The 11,065-nt window shown below is 33.9% G+C and overlaps 1 protein-coding gene across 4 annotated transcripts in view; it reads left to right on the forward strand.

Moving 5' to 3' along the window:
* Positions 1-6,720, forward strand: part of LOC148948897 (U3 small nucleolar RNA-associated protein 6 homolog) — a 50,078-nt gene extending 43,358 nt beyond the window's left edge. For all 4 annotated transcript variants that reach the window (XM_089094808.1, XM_089094807.1, XM_089094809.1 and 1 more), the window contains exon 2: positions 4,666-6,720. In XM_089094808.1, coding sequence (XP_088950934.1) covers positions 4,694-6,652 — 1,959 coding nt within the window. In that variant the 5' untranslated portion in view covers positions 4,666-4,693 and the 3' untranslated portion in view covers positions 6,653-6,720. The remainder of the gene's footprint in view (positions 1-4,665) is intronic.
* The last annotated feature ends 4,345 nt before the right edge of the window (positions 6,721-11,065 follow it).

Here is an 11,065-nt window from a genome sequence, read left to right on the forward strand (position 1 = left end):
AAAGAATGGGTTTATAATGCTGATGCTAAATATATAAATTTTATTAAGTTTAGTATTACTCATCAAAGGCTACGAGCCTGAGAAAATTTACCCGATTTTTTAAAGAGGGGGGAAACATCCCCTACAAGTGAAAGAATTTTAATGAAAATCACACCGTCAGATTCAGCGTATCAGAAAACCCTATTACATAGGTTTCAAGCTCATATCTGCAAAAATCTGCAACTTTGTTTTTTTTGCCAGAAGAAAATTATACGAATATAGAAGTTCGTTACGTAAGTTAATTTGTAAATTACGTCATAACCAAATTTAGAGACATCCATTTAGCAAAAGAAAAGTAAAATTTTTATGCAAATTTTGTTTACTTATTCAATGACGGTGGGCCAAAATAAAAGCTGCATTACATAAAAAACGATCAGAAATTAAATTAAAAAAAACAAGTTTTTAAACTGAAAGTAAGGAGCGACATTAAAACTTAAAACGAACAGAAATTATTCCGTATATGAAAGGGGCTGTCCCCTTGTCGACGCCTCGCTCTTTACGCTAAACTTTTACTCTGTCTCTATTTTTTAAAACAATAAAAAACTTTAGCGTAAAGAGCGAAGCGTTGAGGAGGGGACAGCCCTTTTCATATACGGAATAATTTCTGTTCGTTTTAAGTTTTAATGTCGCTCCTTAGCCTACTTTCAGTTTAAAAAACTTGTTTTTTTTTATTTAATTAAAATACAAAAACGGCTTCAAGAAATGGCACTCCAAGTCACGACTAAACAGAGTTATTCTGTTTTGAAGGAGAATTTCAACAGGGGTTCCAAAATTGCACTGTCAAATCATTGGTACCTTTTCCCTATAGACAAAGGCATGAAACAGAAAAAAGTTAATAGAAGAATTAGTATAAGGAAAACATTTGGGATTTTACAATAACCTCTAAAATCTATATGTATTGTCATAAGTTGCCTTTTAGGGCCCCTTAAAGGGCTCAAAATAGTATTTAGCCCTGAACCAATTATTACATTTGGAAAGAACATAAAAAAGGGATTAAGTAATGTGTTTGCTTTCTTCCTAGCTAAATTGTAGAAAAGGAAAACTGACTTAAACATGCTGGGCTATACAAATAAAAGTAGCACCAATTTCCTGATAATATGACAAACAGATTTTTGCAGTTTCAACTGGGTGAAATGTAGTTTTGCCTTAGTAAGAGCAATAAAGTGGTGAATATAAAAACTATTTGAAATAGATTTTAAAAAGTAGATATCAATGAAAGGTAACATGATAATGTGATTAATAGAAACCTGCTTTATATTATGAAGTATAAATTGCATTGTTCCAGTGTCTTATTTTAGGCTAGTTTTGCTTAGGTTCTCAGGGCTATATGTACTGAAAGCACTAGTCTAGCCAAGGGCTAAAGGCTGGATCTTGAAATAGACCCATCGTTATGGGGTAATTAACATCTATTTGGACTTGGACTGTTCTTTCAGTTAAACGTTTATTTACACATTGAATAAAACCGTCAGGAAAGTCAGGATTAGGTAAGACTTTTAGTAGTCTTAATTGTCTCAATGCCTTGCTGCTAAGCACATTCATATTGCCCTTTGCTGCTAAGCATATGCCCCTTGCTACTAAGCAAATTCATATTAGCAGCAAGGGGCATAGTCGTGTCTTTGGTATTGGCAGAGACGTAGATTAATAGAGACGGCAGAGACGTAAATTAAAAAAAAACTCAGGTTGACGTCCTTTCAGAGGCTGCACCGAGGGACAGCCGTCCCCCTTACCTCCCCCCCTCCCATAGCTACGTCACTCGGTAGTGGTGAGATGAATCCTATAAATAATTTCCGAGACCACACTGGCTAATCATGACAAAACGATAAAAGAGCCGCAAAGAAGAGAAAACGAGGATAAAAACAGCCAGTGAAAAAAAAACGCAGACTACAATGTAAATATTTTGGTTAAGACCTCCACTTGGCCGTCCTCGGTGCAGAATATAATTTTTTTTTTTTTTTTCACTGAGGTCGGTCAAGCGGAGGTCTCGCCCAAAATATCTCCATTGTAATCTGCGTTTTTTTCACTGGCTGTTTTTATCCTCGTTTTCATAAATAGCGACAAAGACCACACTGCTTTTCCATCATAAACATTAAGTAGAACAAAGGGAAATTCTTTATGTAAGACAGTGGAACGCAACTTTAAATGGATATTTTGACCCTATATCCAAGGGCAAACATCCTCAGCAAAACAAATGAAGAAAAAGCCAATGTAAAAGAAACTCACATTAAAATTCAATCGTTAAAACTAAAAAAAATTCTTCAGAACATCGCTAGTATTATTACTTCAAGGAAGTTGAACCAGGACTTGTTCGTTAAAACTAAAAGTTTTTCTAGTTTTAACGATTGAATTTTAATATGAGTTTCTTTTATATTGGCTTTTTCCTCATTTGTTTTGCTGAGGACGGCCCTGGGATATAGGGTTGAAATATTCATTTAAAGTTGCGTTCCACTGTCTTATATAAAGAATTTCCCTATTGTTCTACTTATTGTTTATGATCCTCGTTTTCACTTCTTAACGGTTTTTTATCACTTTGTGATGAATCCTATTACTTATAGAACATTTTCTTATTTATCTCCTTTGCATCGGAAAATGTTTTTGTATTCGTATAAATTTTGAATTTATGTTAGAAACAATTAGTGATTTAAAAGATAGATGGGTTTGTGAGAGTATTGAACTAAAATTTGAATTTGCTTAGGTACGTCCTGTTGCTTAATTTGGCAGTATAATACTTAAAATTTTCGTTAAAATCCTCGTTTTCACTTCTTAAACGGTTTTTTATCACTTTGTGATGAATCCTATTACTTTGTGATGAATCCTATTATAGAACATTTTGTTATCTATCTCCTTTGCATTGGAAAATGTTTTTGTATTCGTATAAATTTTGAATTTATGTTAGAAACAGTTAGTGATTTAAAAGGTAGATGGTTTTTGTGAGAGTATTGAACTAAAATTTGAATTTGCTTAGGTACGTCCTGTTGCTTAATTTGGCAGTATAATACTTAAAATTTTCGTCCCTTCTATAAAAAAGTGTCAGCCTCTTAATAGCTTATTTTGTAAGCATTTGGTGTAATACTTTTGAGGACGAAGTGAAAATTCAGATGTTTTATAACCTGAATTATATACCTGTTTGACAAAACCTAACTAAGACAGTTTTGGCCGGAAATTCTGTTTTTTATTTTAAGGAACAGAATTTATATTCTGGGCCCCGTTTTGACAATAAGAGCATAAATCCACTGTGCTGTAACAGGGTTTCATTATTTGAAACCTTCTATTCTTTCAATTTGGGTTTACCCAATTTATCATTGGAATGATCTTAAGTTAGAACCATTTTTTTTCGTTTTACCTGCATAACAGATTCGGTTTTCTTCTTGACTCTTTTTATTTTTCGTTTCATTCAACTTTTTTATTTAATCATTTTTTTTTTAACTGGCCATCTTTATAGCTTGCTTGCTTGCATAGTAATTTTGTTAACTGCTCATATTATGCTAATGAGATATTTCTCCCGTTTAGGTATGGGAGCTCCCTCAAGTTCATTACTAGAAAATTAAAAGTCAATCATTACAAAGTAATGTGGGGGGATTTATCTTTGGTACTGTTATTCTTTTGTATTTTGATCGAATATCCAAAAGTACCTCTATATATAGGTATTAAACATTTTTTCAATATAGAACGTTGTTGTTTTTTTAATATCGTTTTTCTCTATGGCGTTTCCCCCAATCAATATAGTACAACATGTAGCTGTCAGATTCTATATTAGTAGATAAAGTTGTGAGGGCATGCTGCAAAAACTGACAGCAAAAAATAATAGCTACCGGAATCTAATAAGTGAAATTAAATAGTCGTTGAAAACTATTTTAAAAATTAAAGAGACAGGGGGTTTAAACCCTGTACTGAATTAAAGATAAATAACCAAATAGTGATAAAAACTAGTATTCATGACTTGGAATCATATAACATTTTTTATTAATTACAAGTAAAATTGATTAAAAGAAACAAAATACGAAAGGAAAGTCAAATTATGTTGAACTAATCTCATTCAATTTATATCAAAAGTATAGCCAATCTAGTAGTTCCATATATAAATCAGATTTGAATTGATAAAAACTGTCTAATCCCTTTATGCTTAGATTAAGTTTATTCTGAGGCTTAGACACTCTACAAGAATCGTAAACATTACAACATTAATATATTTCTAGGTCATATTTATGCCTTTTGGCATCTATTAGCAATGAAAAATATATTTAAAGTTGAAGAATAATTCCCCCCCCCCTCACTCTCTCTCTCTCTCTCTCTCTCTCTCTCTCTCTCTCTCTCTCTCTCTCTCTCTCCCTCTCTCTCTCTCTCTTTCTCTCTCTCTCGCTCTCTCTCTCTCTCTCTCTCTCTCTCTCGCTCTCTCTCTCTCTCTCGCTCTCTCTCTCTCTCTCTCTCTCTCTCTCTCTCTCTCTCTCTCTCTCTCTCTCTCTCTCTCTCTCCCTCTCTCTCCCTCTCTTTAAGACAACTGCCCTTTATATAAAGTTTTTTGAACGTTAGGTAACAGTCAAAATACTTTTTGACAACTACTTTCATGTTTAAATGTGAAGACGAATTTTTTTTTTTATAAATAAATTTTAAACTATCTATTTTTTCTAGATCGATTGTATCACTAAGCTGAAGAAAAATGGCTGAGTTTGTGGAATTGCGTCTAGAGGAGATGCTTGGGGAGTTGGAGCAAACAGAAAGGGTTGGTCTATTTTCAACTGAAGAAGTACGGTCCATAATAAAAAGAAGAAGAGACTTTGAATACAAAATTCAAAGATTTAAGAAAAGAAAGGAAGACTACTTGAAGTATATTCAGTATGAAATAAGTATTTATAAACTTCTGAAATTGAGGCGAAAGAAAACTGGGTACTCCTTTAAAAAGGAAGAAATTGATCATGCCATTTCAAACAGAATTGGCACATTGTTCCGTTTTTGCGTTTTCCGTTTTCAGGACGATGTTAAACTTTGGCTTTCGTATATTGACTTTTGTAAGCAGGTCAATTGGACTAATAGAATCAGCAAAATCTTCGTGAAGATGTTAGCTGTTCATAACGATAAGCCTTATTTGTGGCTGATGGCTGCAAAGTGGGAATTTGAAGAGAACGTCTCAGCTGAAAACGCACGCGCAATTCTGCTTCGCGGTCTGCAATTTTTACCACAAAGTAAGGAATTATATTTAGAGAGTTTCCGTCTAGAGTTGTTGTTTGTTGACAGATTGAAGAAGAGGAAACAAGTGCTTGGAGTTGAATCGAAAGAACTTAATGAAGAAACAGAAGACGACGTCCTTAAAGGCAAATTAGCTCAATTTATCTACTCTGCTGCAATTGAAAAAATCACAGAAAGTAGCTTCATCGTTCAATTTCTTGGAATTGCTAAGACTTTCACCTTCGCCAAGTGGTTAGAAGACATCATTATGAATGACTTAATAAAAAATCATTCAACTGATGAACATACTTGGGACACTTTAGCCCGACGTGAAATTGAGGGAAGGAATTCTCAAGCAGAAATTGTAACTAGTGAAGACTCAAAAGTCGCTTTAGAGGAAGAGCAAACATCCCAGATTAAATTGGCAAAGTTTAGTGTTCGTTTTCAAAACTGTTGCGATACATACGAAAAAGGAACTGAAGTAATTGGAACCCCATTAATGTATCAGTTATATTTGGGTACATTGCTAGAACTCCGAAATCAAAGTAAACATTTAAATATTGTTATCCCCAAGCTCTTTGAAGTTTTTGAAGTTGCAAATGATAAAGGCTATTTGACCGAGATTCTGTATGAAACATGGATCTGTTTAACTAAGGATTTGAGAAAATGGGATACTTTGGATCATATTCTTGCTAATGCCACGAAGAATTTTCCAAAAAGTGCGAAATTTTGGCTTGAACGACTTCAGTCAGAATTTGATGTAAATTTGTTGGATAGCAACAATGCACTTTTTATGATCGATACTGGGAGTAAGCCTATGCAAGAAAATGACTCTGCTGTAGATACTGTTGTTAAATATTCGGAAGATTCAGAAGACTCAGAAAATTCAGATGCAGATGAGGCAACATACGAATTACCAAAAGTATTTTGGGATGCTGTAAAGGCGCTTGGGGATACAAAAGAGTCTCTTCAAATTTGGCAGTTTTTATCCAAACATCTGATTGAGAAAGGAAAAGAAGCGCGAAACGCTGTCCAAAAGCTTTTTGATGAATCTTTAAAAAGAAAACCTGTTATTTCAAAAGTCTTGAATGTAACTTACCTTGAATGGACTTCCAAAGTGAAAGGTCTTTTGAAAGCAAGGGAGCTGTACAGAAAATTGGCGACTCAGCCTCCATTTAGTCTAGAGCTTCATGAGAAAATGATTCTCTTAGAAAATAAAACAGCTGATAAAGATATGATTGTGAATATTAGATTTGGTTACGATTGTGCTTGTGATCAATTTGGCAAAGAAAATCCAAATATTTGGATGAGTTATGTCCGGTTTGAGCGTGTATCAGGCGACCCAATGAAAATACCTGTCATCTATAAAAGAGCTCAGCAAGTCTTAGATGGTGATGCAGCCATACATTTTCAAAATGAATTTGTGCTTTTATCAACCGGTTCTTGCAAATAAAAGTACTTATTCTGTCTAATTTTTGTTTTGGTTGAAAAGGTTCAAAAGGTCTTCTGACATTAAACAAAGACAAAAAGACAAGTTCCAGCAGAAAGAAAACATATTACCATATAGTAAACAAAGTGAACCTTTCTTTTGTTCACTTTTTTGTTTTTACTCTTCCTCGATTATACCAAAACTGATTATACTGTGAAACTGGAAACTGATTTTTTAAAAAAGCTTTAGATTTTAGTTTGACCAAGTTCATATAAAAACAGAAAAAAACTGTTCATTTGGACGTGAAGCCACAATATTTGGGTTTTATTAGTATTTATTTCTTTTTACTTTCTTAATTAAAAATTGTATCATTTCATTTTATTTTATAAAAAAACTAAGAGTTTCGACGATAATGAATAATCCGTCAGGTAAAAAAAAAACACATGGTGTTTTTCTTATGTGCCTGAAAGTTGATAACATTGTAAATTGTAATTTAAGGAGATTTAAACTAAATAATTTTTTTGAATAAAATTTACTTGGCAAATTAATTTTAAAAATGTCCTAACTGCCTCTGTGAAATTAAGCTTCAGAACTTTGTGAACCTAACAGGTTTTTCAGGTATTGGTGTCGAAACACTTGTTAGTCTCTTATCCTTATTCTTTTTTTTCTACTCTTTTGTGTTTTTATTTACTGTGATTTTCATTATTTTACCAAATTTACTGGTCTTATATTTTATTTTAAATTATAAATTTTTCCTTTGTTAACTTTAGTATAGTTCACAGTATACACTTTAGTTGTAAGTTAAAAAAAGTAAGTATGACGGCACTAGACCCTTAAGGTTCAAATCCACGGTGCTGACCTCCGTTTTGTGGCACTTCAGTTAGGAGCGGCAATAAGAGGCTGGGGGCCAGCTACCTTTTGCTTTCGCACACCCGTCCTGCGTATCTTCCTCAGATTTCTCCACGTGCCCATTTAGAGCTGGGTCAACTTTGGCCGAGCTTACAAAATCACACCACTGACCCTCGTCCCGAACCAAATAACTGGCCACGCCAGGGATCGAACCTGTGCCCTTTGGACAAAGAATTCTCAACCCAACGCACTTCCACCTAGTTGATGTTAAAAATAACGCGAATACTTAGATTGACAGTATCAGAACTAATTTGAAGTAGACAAACAGACAAAAGTACCAAGAAGAGCACAAAAAACATACATACTATTAAAAAAATGCGGAATAAACCTAACTTTTGTTCACTTCGTTTTAGACCTTTTTTTCTTCTTTTGTATTGAAATTACAGTCCCTGAAAATTTTAATTTGTCACTTGGCAAATTTTTCTGGGAAACGCTCTAAACCTTTTAGCTCGTTTAAGGCACTGGTGTTAACTTATTTGCGCCATCACCTCTTTTTTATTATTATAACATTTTTTTTTTGTTTAAAATGATAATTTGTCTCTTTTTAAACTTTCATTACACCACATGATGTGATGTAATGCACTACTTGATTTGAAGCAAATACTTGGATTTGCGTAAGAAGTAATTAGGTTTTATCTACCCGCGTTTGAAGCTCCAAGTATTGAGGAAAATTCTCTCTAGGGTATTTATGTCTTGTCTTTAGTATCTAAGTCTTGGTACTTGATTTTTTTTTTTTTTTTTACTCTTGGTACTTGGTACTTTTTTTTATTGAAATTACGATTAGCCGCACCACTGTTAATATAAAGCAAATTCTTAGATTAAACCATAGGAATTAATGTGGTGAGAATTAATTTGGTACCAGTATTTCTGTTCAAAAGGCAATTTTATTTGTCAACTCATTTCATTCAATTTCATTCTGAGTATGTATTCAATATCTCTAGCTTCTTTTTAAATATTAATGTCCACGAGCTTCTTAACCTCTTAAATTTATTCTTTTAAGATTGACTTATGCCTTAATTTATTCCTTTACTAAATTTATTGATTCTATTGACATATTATTTTTAATTATAATCTTAATATATGCCTTTGCAAACTTTAGCCGCGCAACCGTTAATGTAAAGTAAATTCTTGGGTTAAACCAAAAAAAAAAATAAATAAATAAATAAAATTCAAATGAATTTACTGAAAAAAATGTGTATTGTCAGTTTAATATACATAATGATGATATTTATTCCTTAAAATCTTAATTAATTTTTGATTTCTTAAAGTTATAAAAGTGAAAATGTTTAAACGATTTTTTTTCAGTATAGTACAAATTATATTCTGGCTTTTAAAAAGCATAAGGTTTAGAACCCTACTCAGATTAATTTCTGCTCATTTTGAGTTTTACTTATTTTAATTTCTGTTTGTTTTGGGTTTCATTTATTTATTAATATTGATTTGTGGTAGCTGTATGCTTGGTAGATTATTTGATTCTATTATTGTTTGATTTTGGTTTAGTTGAGTTATTTATTTTTTTTTTTGAAAAGCTTTTTTTTTTCAAAAAAAGTTTTTTTGATTAATTTCTGTAAGTTTTATATTGACATAGTCTTTTTCAGGGAGAAAGACTGAGCCTCTTCTGAAGTTAAAGAATCTTCACTTCTATAAGAACCTTTAATATCCCCTGGGCATAAGTTACAACCCCTGCCCCTAGTCTCTAGGGGATTTTTTAACCCGAAAAACCTTATCATATGATATGTAGACTATTTCGAATATAATGAGTATCTCAAAATTTCTGTTAGACGCATTTCGGGACAATATGACGTGTGTGTGTAGGGGGGGAGGATATCTTCCCTCTGATCACTTTGACTCTTAAAAAGGGCACTAGAGCGTCTGATTACCAACACTTTCTATAAAAACCCTATACGTGCCCAGGCCAAAACTTACAACCCTTGCCCTGAGGGCTGAGGGGATTTGTTATCCTCAAAGACATGATTTCCAGACCTTTCTGATAGGTTTAACAAAATGGCTATATCAAAATTTTGATTGGAAGTGTTTGCGGAAATGATAGGCGTGGAGGGGGACATTTGCCCTCTGATCACTTTCGACTAATAAAAAAGGCACTAGTTCCCTCAATTTCCAATCAAATGAGCCCTTTTTGAAGCTTCTACGACAAAAATTTCTATAAAAACGTTAAATACCCCAAAGGCATAACTTACGGCCCTTGTCCTAAGGGCTATGGGGCGAGGGTTGTCATCCTCAAAGACATAATTTCCAGACCTTTCAACTACCTTGAACAAAATAGCCATGTCAAAATGTTTGGGGAAAGGATTGGCGTGGGGGGGGATTGTCCTTTAGATTCCTCTTAACTAATAAAAAGGGCAAAAACCCTCCTAATGTCCAATTGATAGACTCGTTTTTGAAGTTTTTACGACAAAACTTTCTATATGACATTATATACCCCAGGGATTAACTTACAACCTTAGCCCTGAGGGCTGTGACGGGTTGTCATACTCAAAAACATAATTTCCGGACCACTCAACTACATTCAACAACATTGCTACATCAAAATGTTGATTGACAGTGTTTGGGGAAATGATGGGTATGGGGGGCATTCGCCCTCTGATCACTTTTGAATATAAGTAATGATACTAGCCCTCTCAATTTCCAATAATAAAAACCCTTATATGCCCCTAGGTCATAACTTACAACCCTCACCCTGAAGGTTGGTGGGGCTGTCATCCTCAAAGACCTAATTTCCAGAACTTGTAACAACGTTAAACAAAATGGCTATCTAAAAATTTTGATTGAATGTGTTTGGGGAAATGGTGGATGTGAGATGGGGGTTAGTTGCCCTTCAATCGTTTTTTCGGCTATTAAAATGGGTACTAGCCTTTTCAATTTCCAATCAAATGAGCCCTTTTTGAAGTTTCTACTACAACGCTTTCTATAAAAACCTTATATGCCCCCAGGGCATAACTTACAACTCTTACCCTGAGGGCTGTGGGGGCGTTGTAATCTTCAAAGACCTAATTTCCAAAACTTTCAACTACTTTGAGAAAAATGGCTATCCCAAATTTTCATTGGATGTTTTGGGGAATTGGTGGGCATGAGAGGGGGAGTTAGTTGTCCACCAATCACTCTCGACTATTTAAAAGAGCACTAGCCCTTTGAATTTCCAATCAAACGAGCCCTTATCAAGTTTCTATGACATAGTTTTCAATAAAAACCTTATATGTCCCCAGGGCATAACTTACAACCTTAGCTCTGAGGGTTCTGGGGGGAATGTCATCCTCAAAGACCGAATTTCCAGAACTTTCAACTACGTTGAACAAAATCGTTATCTGAAAATTTTGATGGGAGAAATGATGAAGATACATGAAAACATATACATATTTTGAAAATATGTTGGGAGAAATGATGAGCGTGAGAGGGGGGTTATTTACCCTCCAATCACTTTCGACTTAAAAAGGGCACTAGCCATCTGAATTTCCAATTGAATGATCCCCTTTTGAATTGTCTACAACAACCCTATCTATAAAAACCGGA

Source organism: Artemia sp. Qi Xiang Cuo, chromosome 9 (assembly GCF_049724085.1).
Source record: "Artemia sp. Qi Xiang Cuo chromosome 9, ASM4972408v1, whole genome shotgun sequence".
Classification (NCBI taxonomy): Eukaryota; Metazoa; Arthropoda; class Branchiopoda; order Anostraca; family Artemiidae; genus Artemia; species Artemia sp. Qi Xiang Cuo.